The sequence below is a fragment of the Harpegnathos saltator genome, unplaced genomic scaffold (genome assembly GCF_003227715.2).
Source record: "Harpegnathos saltator strain DR-91 unplaced genomic scaffold, Hsal_v8.6 scaffold89, whole genome shotgun sequence".
Classification (NCBI taxonomy): Eukaryota; Metazoa; Arthropoda; class Insecta; order Hymenoptera; family Formicidae; genus Harpegnathos; species Harpegnathos saltator.
In genome coordinates this window covers 211,474-228,178 of record NW_020230716.1, presented here as the reverse complement: position 1 = coordinate 228,178, position 16,705 = coordinate 211,474, and the positions used below count along the sequence as shown (strand labels likewise).

At 43.5% G+C, this 16,705-nt stretch overlaps 1 protein-coding gene across 2 annotated transcripts in view; it reads left to right on the top strand.

The window, feature by feature from the left end:
- The window catches only part of Ntan1 (N-terminal amidohydrolase 1), a 77,554-nt gene extending 60,955 nt beyond the window's left edge, over positions 1–16,599 (top strand). For both annotated transcript variants that reach the window (XM_011138989.2, XM_011138990.3), the window contains 5 exons: positions 5,719–5,784; positions 10,471–10,653; positions 11,361–11,569; positions 12,275–12,436; positions 12,785–16,599. In XM_011138989.2, the coding sequence (XP_011137291.1) occupies positions 5,719–5,784; positions 10,471–10,653; positions 11,361–11,569; positions 12,275–12,436; positions 12,785–12,907 (743 nt within the window). In that variant the 3' untranslated portion in view covers positions 12,908–16,599. The remainder of the gene's footprint in view (positions 1–5,718; positions 5,785–10,470; positions 10,654–11,360; positions 11,570–12,274; positions 12,437–12,784) is intronic.
- The last annotated feature ends 106 nt before the right edge of the window (positions 16,600–16,705 follow it).

The window sequence follows — 16,705 nt, the reverse complement described above, 5'->3', positions numbered from 1 at the left end:
TGGCATATCCTCAAGAGGATTCTTCTAAGATTAAGAGGGAAATATTGTAAATACATTATTATTCTTAAAGTTCGAGGGATTATATACAGGTTGCGTGAAAAGTTCGCGGAGCAGCATCTATAAGTAAACGGTAGAATTATAAATTGTAGTCGGTTATGTATAGAATCACTCTTCACATAAACCTAGGTTAGGTTTCATTTCCATCTGTCAATTCTTTCTGTGTTTACAAGCCGATTGAAGTTGACGTGTCAGTATATTTGTTTGCAATGGAAAATTTGAAACAGCGTGCAGTGATTGAGTTCTTTGTTAAAAAGGTTTAAAGGCAATGGAAATTCATTTCGAGATGATAAATGTGTTAGGGGAATCTGCTCCTTCAAAAACAATAGTTTGTAAATGGGCACTTTTCAACGTGGTCGTACAAGCATTGAAGATGATCCACGCAGTGAACGTCCAAAAAGCGCATCAACACCAGAAATCATTGAGTAAATACATGTTATTGTTTCTGAAGATCCAAGTGTGACTACGCGTGAAATTGCTCATACCAGCAGGCATTTCAGATGAACGGGTACGGTATATTTTGCATAAAGAATTACAAATGAAAAAGGTGTTTGGAAAAGTGGTGCCGCATACGTTAACAATTCAACAAAAACTCGTTCGAAAGCAAATTTCTCAGCGTATTGGATCGTTTAAGAAAATAAAACGATTTGTGCTCGTTTTATAACTATGATGAATTGATATCACCATGATCTAATTGAAACAGGAACGTTTACAGTGGAAACTGAAACTGGATGTTACTGAAGCTGGATGTTCAGCTCCAAAGCAAACAAGGCATGAAAGATCGGCAAAAAAGGTTTTGGCATCAGCTTTTTGGGATGCTAAAGGGATTTTATTAATTCACTATCTGGAAAAAGGTAAAACAATTAACTCTGAATATTATTGTAACCTTTTGGATCAATTGGACGCAAAAATTCGTGAGAAGAGACCTGATTTGCAGCACAAACAAATCATTTTTCACCAAGACAACGCACCTGCTCACACAATTGTTTTGTCAATGTCTAAATGCAATGAATTGAAGTACAAATTGCTTGATCATCCACCGTATTCGCCAGATTAGGCACCCAGCGACTTCTATCTGTTCCGAAATCTGAAACAATTCCTCCGTGGAAAGCATTTTTTGTCGAATGAAGAAGCTATAGCAGCCGTAGAGGCATACTATATTTCGCAAACCTTCCAGAAACACACTTCCGCGATGGAATAAAATTATTGGAGAGCCATTGGGCCAAGTGTATTGAAGTTAATGGAGACTATATTGAAGAATAAAATCATTTTTAGAATTTGGTATTCTTTATTTTAGTTTCGCTCCGCGAACTTTTCACGCAACCTGTATGTGTATAATCTTATCGATTTTAATATAAATTTCTTAATATAAAATCAAATCTTATTGATTTTAACCCTTTCACTGCTGAATTAACTTCCCTTGAGAAAATTATTAAAATATTTGATAGTCTTACGTTTTTTAGGTCGCTGATTACGAATCTAAAGTCAGATTTGCAAAATTCAAAATGGTGAACTCAATATGACGATCATGATGTACAAAATTAATGAAAATTCAAATTTTTATTGATGGTGTATGGGTTTTTCAGGTCGCTGATCACGAATCTTTTGAGCAAAATAATATTGATAGTATCGATAGGATGGAGCTACAGAATGAAAACACTAGGAAAATAGAGCTAAAAAGTGCAAAAAAATCAAATTTCGGCCGTTTCTGTAGAAATATTTGTTTATAAAAAGAAATCTAACCTGCAAAAAAATATTGAAAAAAATATGTTTCTATACAACATCAGATAAATATTTGATGAAAATTTCAAACCTCTACATTCAATACTCTTCGAGGAATCGATTTTTCCCTATAAAAAGCATTTTTTTCAACTTTGATTTGTTATAAATAATCCCAAATGAATAATTGGGTATAAAAACCTATTCGAGTATGTTGAACAACTATTCAGTTATCTGGAAAACTCAAAGCCCCGATTAGTTCTTCAAAATTATGTGATTTACAGCGCAAAATTGAATCGAGAAAAGGTGAGAAGTATATTTCTCACTAACAGTGAAAGGGTTAACAGAAATTTCCTCTTATCCACAGATTATTTAATTTTTTTAAAGAGGATTATTATTTTTTCTATTATACCCTGCATAAAACAAAACTATAAGAATAAAAGACTCAGGCTCAGATTAAATGCGTGCACGATGCGAGTAGAGATCGTCGCGTGACGGAGCAGCTACTTTTTGCGGCACGCGGTTGCCGCAAAAAATGGCACGTGTGAAGCGAATCCCGCGCGAATAATGCATCTTGCGACAAGAGGCGCGTACGAGTTTCATATAATTTATTCCACATTACCGGTGCCCGAACGGTCGTTAAGCTCGAAAAATAAATATTAGACGGAGCGCAACATCCTTAAATTCCTTCCCCGGAGCCTAAGCATGCGGATCGATTGATCGATGGGCCGAGCGTTTATCAATCGCTCCCTGAGAACGTTGATATAGTTATAATAAATTAAGCGCGTTCGATCGATAACACGATAACGAGCGATTTAATTAATAATCTAGACATACGTTACGTGGCGGCGTTTCGACGATGTTTTGATTTTGCCAAATAGGGATTAATATGTGTGTGTGGTCCATGGAGAGGGAAAGAGAGATATTTGCGGCGAAACGATCTCTGTAAAAGAGGTTCGAAAGCGATACGTAAGAACCTCCGAAAAAGAGGAAAAATAAGCGCTCCGGAGTCAGGGAGATATCAATAAATTCAAGACTCCACGAGGGGGAGAGAGAGAGAGAGAGAGAGAGAGAGAGAGAGAGAGAGAGAGAGAGAGAGAGAGAGAGAGAGAGAAGGCGCACGCACGCGAGCCAGGGAGAGAGAGAGATATTTCGGCCGAAAAACAATCTCTTGGCTTCTCTATCGGGACATGCCGCTGATGCAATATCCGCACGAGTACCGCGTGTTATCTCCCGATGGTGATATCGAATTGTGTTACCGGCAACTTGCGCCGCGATATCGTACCGCGATTGACGCAACGCGCGCCGCTGCCAGCTGATTGCGGTTAATTATGTATGAGAATCGAGAAAACAACCGCGGCTGATAAATCGACGGACGCGCCGAGTCCGTCACTGTTATTTCGCGTTATCGGCCAACAGTAAATTACACAGCTCGACTTTTTTTCCTTTCTTTACCGAATACCTCCGGACGGAGGCGTACGCCTTTTGAAAACACGTCGACTCGTCACTCGATTCGTCACATCGTCGCTGCAAGAATGTTGGCAAATTTTCCGCTGGAACGAATCTCTAATTTATCCCCCCCCCCCTCTCTCTCTCTCTCTCTCTCTCTCTCTCTCTCTCTCTCTCTTTCTTGCCGTTTTAAACGCGTCGCTCCGGACGTCAAATCCGGACGAGTCCGGATAGCACGTGCCGCAACACATATTTATAATCTCTTTTATCGACGTATTGCAGAATTATCAGATAGCGTGACGGTCATCGTCCGTCGCCCGTGTTTGCGTAAAAACAAAAAAAGATAGAGTAAGTCCGGGATAGATGGACATAGAGTTTTTAATTGCAAATAACTCAGCAGTGTATTAATGCAATAAATGGTCAACAACATGTTAACACATTCAGTAGAGGATAATGTTTAATGTACAGAAGAGTTTCTGTGAAAAAGAATTCGTGGGACGCCAATAATAACGAAATATTAAAAATATTCTGTGAGGGATAGATGGTCACAGGTGTCCAGGTTAGATGGTCATATGTCAAAGGATAGTTGGGCATACGTCATCTCTGGTGGTAATGAAGGTTTAGGTTAAATACAGTGTTTTTTAGTCGTTTAAGCGCAGGTTGTAATGTTGTAACTCAAAATAAACCGTATTCGCAAGTATTATTCCGTATTATTCCGATGTGTGAAACATTTTGGAGGTTAATAGAAACATAAAACATTTATTTATAATATATTTATTTATAATACTCATAATAACAGTGTTTTTGTGTATCAGGAAGGAACACACCTATTCGTGATACATCCAACTCTGATTGACCGATCGGTGTTGACAAATTTGACATTTAATGTTAAGTACCAGGGAAAAATGACAGTCGAATATATATATACAGGGTGTTTCAGCAGGAAAGGTACATATTTCAGGAGGTTACATATAGTATGGATCATTTTGAGTAAAAGAGTTCATATTAAAATGTATCCAATTTTCAATAGATGTGGAGTTACAGCCATTTGAATATTTGAATATTGAGCGATGGATCGGCCGCAGGGGTACCGTTCCTTGGCCACCAAGGTCCCCGGATCTTACCCCATTAGATTTTTGTGTATAGGGATGGATGAAAAGCGAAGTCTACAAAGAAAAAGTGAACACAAGAGAAGAATTGGTTGCTCGCATTCAGGACATTTGTTTTCGCATAAAAGAACATGAAGACGACCTCGGACGAACTACACATTCTGTTGCACAGAGAGCTGAAAAGTGCATTGAGGACGGTGGTGGGATTTTTGAAAATGTACTTTGAACTGCTGTGAATTATTCGACTGATTGTGAATCACGAATTTCTTCAGAAAGTTCTTCATGTGGTTTTCATTTATGTTCGTAGGGTTTTTGCATCAATAAAAGCCAACCAATAAGTTTTTGTTATTTTCATCAGTAAGTTCTTCATGTGGTCTTCATTAATTATTGCAAGTTTTTTTACAAAAATAAGTCATTTTTATACTTTTGTTCATTTGTCAGATTTCGTTGATGCTTAACATTCAAACGGCTGTAACTCCATACCTATTGAAAAAATTGGACACATGTTAACATGAACTTTTTTAATCTCAAAATGGTCCATACTATAAAACCTCCTGAAATCCTCCTTCTGTATATCTCGAAAATGTCGATCCGATGTCCATTGCTTGCTATTTCTCGCTAAGTAGGCTGGCCATCTAACCCTAAAAAAATGGACCATCCATCCCCGTTTGGAGAATTGGCGTAAAAATGCGTGAAACGTAGTGTCGGTGACGAATTTCGAGATTAAATATGAAAATACGATGTTTTTTTAGTCATTTAAGCGCAAGTCTAATGTTGTAATCTTAAAATAAATCGTATTCGCAAGGTATTTTCCCGACGTGTGAAACACATTTTGGAAGTTACTAAAAGCATAAAACATTAATTTACTCATAATGGCAGTGTTGCTGGGATCATCAGGATGAAACACACTTACTCGTGATACATCCAACTCACAACTGACCGAACAGCGCTGACGCCTAGCATATATTAACAAAATTCTAGCAATTGACCATCTATCCCGGACTTATCCTACGTCGATCGAGCAACGTTCGCTCTAAAATGTGAAAAGCGAGAACGTGGTAGCGATCGCAACGTCAATTAATCTTCCGCGTCGAGAACCCGCGGGAGCGGCCTTCCCGCGACCTGTGCTTATCTTCGCTTGGTTAAAATTGGAATTTTGAAAACGCGAAGCGTTATCAATCGCGCCTCTCGCGCGAGCTCGGGAGATATCGATATTTCGCGAGATCACCGAAGGAAATACGTGGAAATCACAAAAACACTCACCTTGCGTAATCGTGGAAAGTTACTGCCGCTGTGTGTCGGCAAACAATCCTGACAATCTATAGCCTATTCAGGCGCTATTCGCGCTCGACGCCGCGCTAACTATTCTTCTTCTCTTTCACAGAGAACGTGAGCATCCTCGGTTCGGACGACATGACCACGTGTATAATCGTCGTCGTCAGGCATTCCGGTGAGTATCCAGTCGCGATCATTACGAGATGACTGTCTTCCGTTGTAATAAACGGCGCAGTCGATAGCAAAAAAAGAGGAGAACGATGGAGAACAGTGAAAACGCGTTTCATCGCGACGCGTCGCGCAAAATCGCGCCTCCGGCGACATTTACGTGCTAATCGTTCCGGAGTCGATTTTCATTCCTGCGACGGATTCGTTAGCAGAATTCAGTTTCACTTCTCTTCTCGAGACGGATGGAAATTTATTACGCTTGCGTTGTTACATTTCCGTGTTTAACGGAACAGACATCTTGGCACGGTGAAAAACTCGAGTCGAATTTCCGAGAATTCAAGCACCTCGGAGAGACGCGAAGCTCTCTTTATCTCTCGACTTTAAGTCAAATTCAATCGAAGCGAGAAGTGAAGTGAAAATTGCCATGTAGTTCCCCATGGGATCGACTTATCGGTTACACACGCGAGGCAGCGATCTTACGCGATGCATGTACGATGTTGTAAAATTATAAACGCCTCAGGTTCTCGTCGCGCATGCGATGAGAAAGATGTGGCATCTCGGAAAGAAGAATTACCGTGCAGAAAGAGCGTGGAGAGGGACGGGGGAGAAACGGGGGAGAAAAAAGATTAGAAAAATAAAGGGTGGGGGATAGAGCCGATGCCGCCTACTTTTAAATTAGTCGCGGAGCTAACGAGCAAAAACTCGTGGAAAATATTACTAAATCGAGTGATGCGCGACGTTTGTAATCGTCTCGGTCTCCTCCCTCCCTCCCTTCCCCCGTTACACCACTTTTTATTTCCCTGTCGTTCAGCCGCGCACAATGGATCTGCCTCTTGTTCGCACGATCGTTGACTCTCTTTCACGATACAACGATTAACGTAACGCGACATGCGAAACGCCACTTCTTTCGGAAAGACAAGATGTTTTAATAGAACCAGTTTCGCCGTGCGAGCGTGCGGCAGAGAAGTTGCCTCGTCACCTCGTGATTGACACTCATATCATGGAGTTATTTAAATGTCCTACTTTTCACGATAGTTTTACGATATCGTGTTTAAAGAGCTTCGCGGAAATAATTGCGGTTGGGGAAAGAACGAGAGCCTCTCTCGCACGATTTTTCATCGAATTCTTATGCAACAGCAGAAAAGTGCTGGTGAGAGAGAGAGAGAGAGAATCGAGCGGGCATCGGCATCGGCAGAATCGTGAGCTCAATTTTGCGAATTTATTTAGAAAATAATACGTACTTGAAATAAAAAAAAAGAAATGTACATAAAATTCTCCGATACTGCGCAAATATTACGTGAAGAATTTGTTTGAAAGATAATGCACGAGAATGTGCTTGAAATGTCTCGTTGTCGTTTTCTATCGTATTAGACGTTACATGGAGAATTGATTTGGAAAATAATACACGAAACGTATCTAAATTTAGAAGAACGTGCTCAAGATTTCTCCGATGCCACGCGGCTACTCTTTACTGCGTGTAAAAATTACATTGTACTTTGTAATTATCATATCCCGTGCGAGAAGCATCTCGCGCCTTCGTACACGCTGAAATTTCGTTCAAATTACCGCGCGGCCGTTCCTCAACTAGCACATCCGTTCTCTCCGGCTTGACGTTTACAACTACTTGTAACAGATATGAATCCCGAGGCTCCATAAATGTTGCTTTTCCGAACAATAACGTATTTCATCCCGCTGAAGGGCCACGTCATATTGTGCCATCTCCACCCCGCGTACGTTTCGACGAGACTCTATCGGACGCGTCGCGTCGCGACGTTCTCCGCCGTTCGCGCTTTCTCCCGCGACGACAGCGATGCGCAAGCTGGGTGTCTCCGATCGTCTTAAGGTTGCGCGTGAATAATGGCCGAGGTAGAAAGCGACTGCGAAAGTACGTAATTAAGTAACAGTTCGTGATATAAAAGTCCTTTTAATGCGCCGGATCGCGGCGAGTTTCCCCCGTTGAAGCCGCTGCGCTTCGCGCTCGCGACGATATTCTTTTCGCAGCCGTGTGACTGTGTTACATCCATTTGTTATATTGATTGTTATTCCATCTGTGCTTATTTCACTCGATTTTATGTTTTATTTCTTTTTTTTTTTATTTCGTTCAATCTATTCTCTCCTATCTGTTTCATCTGCGATCATGTTTGTTGTATCACTAAAGAATGCTTGTTTTCCCGTCAAGATGATCGTGATTTGATATTTCGTCGGAGGTTATCTGTGCCCTCAGGGGTCTCGGCATTCATTAGGAAATTGTCCCCGCTTTGGCCGTTGGACACGTTTTCGGGACAATGCACGCGCGCGCGCGCGCGCGCCTATCCTTTCTCTCGCCGCCCTATTTGTCCTCCGGTCGTATTGGCTCCTGCAAATGCCGCCGTTTGCCGGATAATAACGCTTCCCGTCGCAGCGCAGCAATTACGTGCCTCGGCGCTAATTATGCAGCGAGAACACGAGCTAATGCGCTTGCAGTGTCTCGCTGGACTCGCTTGCGCGAGAGTAGTCGGAAGATTGCGAAAACGCTCGTGTACTTTAACCACTACCTTCGACGCCGCCGCCGCCGTCGCCGCCGTTCTTATCGCGCCGAGACGTACGAACGATAAATCGCATCGTACGAGCCTGAGAGTCGTTTCGGCGCATCGTGCAACGGTGAGCGTCTTTCGGCCTTCTCCACCACTCGGCTGTTCGATGCAATAAACGGCCAAAAAGAGAGAGAGAGAGAGAGAGAGAGAGAGAGAGAGAGAGAGAGAGAGAGAGAGAGAGAGAGGGGGGGAAAGATAAAGAAAGCCGATGTACGCTCGCTCGCGCGCTAATTACCGCGCGGTAATTAGCGAGTCCGCCCGGTAGCGACGTTGAGACGCAAGGGAAATTAATTTCCCTCCTAATAAGCGTTATTCCGCCGCTGCGGGAGGGATGTGTAACGACCGGAGATATCGGAAGATAACAAAGTGCCGAAGCTGGTGAACTTCGCCCGAGTGTCCTCCTTCTTCGACTCTCGCGACCTTGACTCTTTCTCTCGACCCTTCGGCTACAGCTGATCCGGTCCTTGTTCCGGGTGCGCGTTGCGAATATCTAATAGCGAATCATTATAATGGAGCCTCGGATTTAAAAGATCCTCTGGAGGGGAGCAATAAGCTCTGCAATATGCACTAGGTGAGCCTTCGAGATGTCAGACTAGCAAAATATTAGGTCTACTTATTTTAGCGACGCTCTGTGTCTTTTCCTCAGTCCGATGTTCAGGTTTCAACCTCTCGGAGGTCTCTGAGAGAGTTTCGCTTCATTTTTCTATCTTTCTATCTTCTAGACAGTCGAATTGCCTGAATCATGAAGCAAATGAAATATTTGCTTAATGATATATTGCTTATTTTCACCCCAAGAAGCGGGAGAAGTTAGGCCAATGTCACCGTGTCCGCTGAAATTTACCCGTTGGGAATTTCAAAGTTCTCCCTTTAACCCTTTCACTGTTAGTGGGAAGTATACTTGCCACTTTTTCTTGATTTAATTTTGCGTTGTAAATCACATAATTTTGAAGAACTAATCGGGGATTTGAGTTTTCCAGATAACTAAATAGTTGTTCAACATACTCTAACAGGTTTTCATATCCAATTATTCATTTGTGATTATTTATAACAAATCAAAGTTGAAAAAAGTGCTTTTTTTTCTTAAAGAAAAATCGATTCCTCGGAGAGTATTGAATGTGGAGGTCCGAAATTTTAACAAAATATTTTTCTGATGTACAAAAACATATTTTTTTCAGTATTTTTTTGCAGGTTAGATTTCTTTTTATAAACAAATATTTTTACAAAAACGGCCGAAATTTGATTTTTTGCACCTATTAGCTCTTCCTAGTTTTTTCATTCTGTATCTCCATTTTATCCATACTATCAATATTATTTTACTAAAAGATGAATGCTTAGTCTCTAGTAAGCATAAATATGCAGTACCAAACATTTTCCTATATAAATTTTTTCCAGCTCGATCGACTTCCATCGTCTAGAATCATATGTTCTTATCACGACTTGGTCATTATTTAATAATAATTGGAATCTTCATGAATTTTGTACATCATGATCGCCATATTGAGTCCGCCATTTGGAATTTTGCAAATCTGACTTTAGATTCGTAATCAGCGATCCAGAAAACGAATAAGACTACCAAATATTTTAATAATTTTCTCAAGGCAAATTCAGGCAAAGGTTAATTCAGCAGTGAGAGGGTTAAGGGGAGTAAGCACAGATTTAAAGGCGCCTGGGAGGTCCGCGAAATTCTAGACGAGATTCTAGAGCGATCAGCAAAATGGTGTTCGCGCGGTTGTTGTGTGATGTTGAGTCGCTCAGCCTTATCCTGTGTATATCCAGCCCATTTCAAGCGCTGCGAGCGTTGCTGACAAAGATGGTATAGTTGAGGCAACAGCTATCTGTCACCTTGAAGGCTCACTTCAGTCGGCACCATTGTCGGGGAGCCACCGGCAACGCAGTGGCGCGCGGTTAAGTAAAGGGTTAACGGGCTCGCATTCGCCCGCGAGGGTTCGCCGCGCGATCCAAGTAATAACGGCGCGACGGCGTGATAAAAGCGCGCGGGGATGCCGGCGAGCAAAATGGCCGTAATAAATCGGGCCGCGAGTCTTCGTGCCCGGTAATAAACAGTCGAGCTGCTGGTGCGCGATCGCGAGTAATCCCGGACGGCGGAATTCGAATTGCAGGTTCGGGCGCCATGGCGTTGGCGCATCTCGACGGCTCCGGGACGGAGGACGCCGCGGCGGTAATGGTCCAGAGGGTGACGGAACTCGCCCTTGGTTATCCCGAAGGTCGTCTGGAGCTGCAGTTGGTCGGCGGTTACTCCGACCCAAGAAACTACTCCGAGGAACTGTTCTACAACATACTCTGTGAGTGCGAAAGCCGTTTCTTACTTGCCGTCTCTCGACCGCGTAAATTGCAAATTTACATGGGATCTTAACTTCGCGCAACGATCCGATAAATTCGCGTCGTCTCTCGTCATTATACTATTGTAGCACTTGATTATCAGTGTGAATTATTACCAATTAATTCCTAGCAATTAATTGTAGAAATTAATTTCCTGGGAGAAGAAGCGGACGGAGTAAATTCGGGCAACGATCTTTTCTCCTTTACGATTTTGTAATATCTCCTCTCGGACGAAAAGAGACGAAAACGTTGTGCGATACTGAAGATTATCAAATTGCGTCATTGTTATCGAGTGCCGTTATCGGGTTTCTCGGTGGTTACGCGCTGGAATTTGTGTTTACCGAGGAGAAACGCCTCTCGAAGTCGTTACATCTGCAAATAAACGACGGCGAAGACGGCGCATCCGTCCGACTCGATCCGTAGACGAGATCGTTCCGTAAATCGTTTGCATGTTTAACTGCGGGTTTAAAGCGAACAGATCAATCAATTATCCGCGCCGCCGCGATTTCGGATCGTCATCGCGCGTCGATTGAGAGTCGCGATAAAGACCGGCCAACGCGCAGATATTACATCGCGCCTCTCTCTCTTTCTCTCTCTCTCTCTCTCTCTCTCTCTCTCTCTCTCTCTCGTTGGAGACGAGACGTTAACGCTAGCCGATCGTTTGCCGCAGCCGCTTTTCACAAGCAACCGGTGGAGATCGATCTGACGCTCTGCTGCGTGGGCGAGCTCAACACCACCGTGAGAAGTGGGATCCACTGGCCGGTGATCTACGGTATCGGGCTGAACGTGAAGACGGGCGAGATCTTTCCCGCGACTTTCCCCGACAAAGGCCCGGAACAGGCGCTGAGGTGCGCCAGACAATTGACCGGAGGTCAGCAGGTGCGTGTGCGCGCGCAGCGCGCGCGCTTCGTGTAGCTAAACGATACCGCTAATGAGCTGCGCGTAAGAATCGCGCGTCGCGGCACTCGCGCTGGGAATCTGCGCGCGTAGTAGAGATCGCGTAGATTGCAATCTCGGGCTCGATTCATCGAGCGAGCGAGTCGTCGTTCCTCTCGACTTCGCAACGTCAACGTGCGCGCTGACGACGTCGTACTCGTCGAACTCACTCGGAGAACGCGATGAACGATGTTACACCGCGTTGTTCTCTCTCTCTCTCTCTTTCTCTCTAGCTTTTTCCTTATCCCGTCTCGTTGATATCATATTAATTATAATTTTAATTATTTACCACACGCGCACGCACACGCGCATTGTACTGGATGTTAAAAAATTAACAGGTGACTCGTTAATTAGTTAGGAATTGATTATTCATTGGTAATTTGAACAGCGAGATAAATCGATTATTTAAACGAGGCCGCAATTCGGTCGGGCGTTATTTCGTTCGTATTATACTTTACGATTCATTCTCTCCGCGCATACGTGGATATATTTGTTTGTTTGTTTGTTTGTTTGTTTGATCGTTAATCACTGTTTCTCTGGGATCTGAGAAATGTGCAAACGGAACAAAATAAAATGTGAAATATTTTTAATGTCATTCCCGCTCTGATATTTCCTTGTGCTGCTACGTGTGTTTATCCTAATGCGCAGGTTCTCGATATATACGACTGCACTCTGGGATTACTTAGAATCGGGCCCTTCAATTACGATCCCTTGCGAGGCGTGGATCTCTGGTTGGCGCAGTCCGATCAATTCATCCTGCAGCACCTGTCAACGTCGCCGGAGGTGGAACTACCACATTTCGTACAACAGGTAACGCTATTTCTTGCATTACCCTTTTGGAAATTTCCACTTGATAAGGAGATACATTTTTATTCACTGTTACGACATCGTTGTAACGAATAACTTGTAATAATTGAATGTTATTTTGATAATAATTTAATAAGCTGTGCTATTAAGGATGTGTTACATTATTATAAATATTCTAGATGTTTCAATTTAGCACAGTGGGCGGATATATTATTTCAAGAATAATTGGATCATAAAATTGTCGTAATTCGAATTGCAAATATTCGCGGACATTAATAACAATGCAAAAACCAAACGTAGCTGTGCGCTTCCCGCGTGCGTCGCTAAATAGCGATCAAATTATCGTTTCAGGTGCGGACGACGCTCAAGTACATCCAGGACAATCAATTCCCGGCCGTCACCGTCTTCCGAGATAATAGACCTCATTACTATCGCCGCGACGAAGCCGGTATCTGGCAGCCGATACGATACTAAGCATAATACCCAACGAATTCGGTTGGGACCTGCTGCGCGAAGAGCTCGTTCGCGGGATCTTTCGTACGACACAGAAAAAACACGTGTAACATGAAACTGCGAATCGACGGAATTGCACGAAGCAAGGCGATCGGGCCGCACGGCTGAAGTCCAAAACAACTGCTCGAATCTGGAGACCTCGACTGCGCCCCTCAAAAGTAGCGGTGTCGTTGCTCAAGAGCCGCTCAAGCGACGAGGAGATGCGCTACGAAGATGCCGCATCTCAAGATGATCGTCCGGCTTGACGATGGGCGAACGAATTGCGGAAGTCGGCGTGTAATTGCAGCCTTCGTCGGTTGGCAATTATCTGTGATCGACGAGGAAAGGACGTCCGATCGGGGGAGAAGCCGTGGGATCGGGTACCGATCGAAGCGGTCATAATCAGCGCGCCAGACGGCGACGTCTCGAAGTCTGCTCGCACTGAGAGGCGGCGTCTCGTGAATCGTCTTGCTATTGTAATCAGGACGGAGGTTAGCGTCTGAATACGATTCTCGGTATTTTCCCATTTTTCATGTCTCCGCGAATTAGTGCGAGCTATGGCAGGGGGCGTAAGAAATTTCGAGAAGCGGCTTCTTGAACCATTTCCGCCCGTGCTACGGTCGCAAGAAATGTTTGGATTTGGATTTGGATTTTCGCACATCCAAACACCCAGATAATCGGTTTGCCGAATTATCCGATATTCCAGTCCGAATCGTCCGAATCTTAATATCCTAACTATCGCAAAAGAATTAGAGACGGAATTGCGAGGGAGAGATAATGTGGATTTTTTTTTAAACCCTATCAAGTCATTCGTGGAATTTCTTTCTGGGCTCTTTCATTATCAGATCTTTTCTTTTTATTCGCACCTTTAACTCGGGCAACTTTAAACCCGATCGATTCGAAATCCATTATCCTAGAAATCCTAGAAACAATTCTTCCTAGCCGTTCGGATGTTAAATTATTCGGATGATTTCAGCCTTGGCTTATGTGTTCAAACGAGTTTTTATGATTCGGAAGGAATATGCGGATTCTTGAGCGCACACCTTAGGAAAGAAAAGAAAGAAATGCGCGGACACACAAGCGCACCTGTTGAGACAAGGACAGTCTTGGTTTCTAAGAAAATATATATTTTTAAATAAAGCACGCGTATATAAACTTCTTAAATATATATTAAAAAAAAAAAAGAAAGTACTCATTCGCAAGAAGAGGCAGCGCACAACGATTCCGTTGTAAGCGGGCCTGTGTGCGCTGAATGCGTCGGCGTTGTTGAATTTCTGATTTTTTGATAGATGCTTATATGATATTACACATACGTGGATACGATGATCGAATTCTACGTTGTTATATCTGTTGTTGTAGTCGTACGTAGATCGTTACTCCATCGTTAAAACGTTCTCTCCGTTTCTAATTGATGTCTCTTCCCCCAACCCGCCATCTCCCCTGCCCCCGTCGCGGTCGTCGATAGCGAGATGAAAAGCAGCGATACGTTTTCTCGTCGCGCGAGTTAGCGCTAGATGCGACTGCCCGATACTCACTTTATGTACACATCAAGAGCGAAACTTTCCTATTAGATAACTAACTCGACAGCGGTGAGTCATATTTGGGGCTAACGTGCGAGTGGAGCGTGTCTGCTGATAGCGCTTATACGTGCGCGCGTGCGCACACACACGCACACACACACACACACGCACATATATATACGTAAAAATATACACAGATAAAAAAAGACATACAAACACACATACATAGACACACACGTGAAACCACGAGACACTTATCCTTTTTCTTCGTCTTACTTTTCTCTTTGTTTTGTTCTTCCAGTCGGATTACGAAAGTTCGCGAAGCAACGAATAATTCCGCACTTGCCATAATAGGGAGAAGAAAGTTAGGCGAAGTAGAGAACGATGTACATAATTTTTTCAGGGTTGTGCCCGAGTCTTTCGGGTGAGGGAAAGTTCCTCTGCCTCGTCGCGGTTAGTTTAGCGAGGGCATGCGAATCCTTCCGAAAGTTCCCCGCGAAACATGGAGCATCCGGCGATCGTTCAGAGCTGAAAATGGTCTCGCGAAAATTTCTACGTGAATCATACGCTCGCACGCGCGTTACAACAGAGTCGCGGTCTTAAGGATCACTTTTTGAATTCCTCCCGGAACGGTCGCACGCTAATTGTAGTTTACGAAATTGGAGCAAAGGTCCAGTAAAGAACGGCTCTTGTGTGTCGCACTCTTTGTTGAACGACGCGGAGCTTTTTTCTCTTTTTCATGAAATCGCAAATAGGCGAGATTGATCCGTAGAGATGGCGAAAGATTCTACACGAATCACTCTGTCCTGTTTGATCAAGCAAAGGCAAGCGCGTACGATAACGAAGAAACGGACTAGTGCAATAAGGACGGTGCAATTTCACCGATGCGAGACTCGGACGATGCGAACGCCCGACGCGATTTCTCGCTGTTGTCGAAACGGGCGCTCGCGAAGACGAAGAATCAAAATGACGAGGCCTTCCCTTACCTGTGGATTCCATCGGTTAAGCGGGAGGATAATCCGCTTTCCGGACTACTCTCGAGAGCACGGCGAATTTTGCCTCACTAGCCACTACTTGGTAAAGACATCCATCACACACCGCACGATACCGCCGAGTGCAGTTTTCATTGAGAGAATAAGGAGAAAACAAAGACTTTACGTACTCGATAAATTCAGCGAGGAATTATCGTCGATGAGTTTCATTGACTCACTCTCTCCTCCCCCCTCCGGTTTTCTTCGTGGCACACGTATGATAGATCTGTCGTCTACGCACGGTTAGCGAAGCGAGATTCGTTCTCGCAGCGGCGTTCTCGAAGTCTTGGAAGTAATAAAGACGTGGAGGAAAAGCGCGTTCTCACAATTTTCCATTGTTCTAGTGATAGATAAGCTAACTGAGGTTGATAATAAGAATAACAGTAATAGTAATAATAATAGTAATGATAATAATAATAATAATAATAGTAACAACGATGACGACAATGATACTGCTGATGATAAGCGACAACGAGGATGATGATGATGATGATGATGATGATGATGATGATGATGATGATGATGATGATGACGACGACGATAATGATTACGACGACGATGACAATGATGATGATGATGATGATGATGATGATGATGATGACGACGATGATGATGATAACAATATTTCCTAGAAATCGAAGAGATATATTTTTACTATATTATGTAAAGAGCGAATGCACTCGTGATGATGAAGCTCTCAGGATCGAACCCACGACACTTTTCCTTCCCAGTCGATCTGCGCGAGCAGAAGTATAGCGGGTGGTTTGCCACTTACTCTGTCGCTTCTGCCAGGAAAATATACGGCTTTTTTCGCTTGCGTCATGGAAACTTTCCGGTGCCCAGCAACACGGTTATATTATTTCGTTTTTCTCTCTTAAGTCTCCGCCCCCTCCTCCCCTCCCCCCTCCCCGCGCTATCGCGCTCACGTTCCATTTTTGCCATTCTATCCTCTCCTTCACATCTTCCCCTTCCTGCCCGATGCTTTTCTCCCGGATCCTTACGACTTGTCTTCCTTCGTTCGATCTCTATCGTATTCTTTCTCGCGTTACGCAGACGCAGTCTTACTACATAATATTATTTGGTGATATATTTATACAATAAACGATGATAGAGCCTAAAGCGACGCTGTGTGTACGTTATTTTCACGTAAGAGCGAGGCGCGAGCGAGAAAATTCCCTTTTCCCGAATCCCGTTCGCCGGAGCGCTCATTTTGACCGCAAATGTGTAAT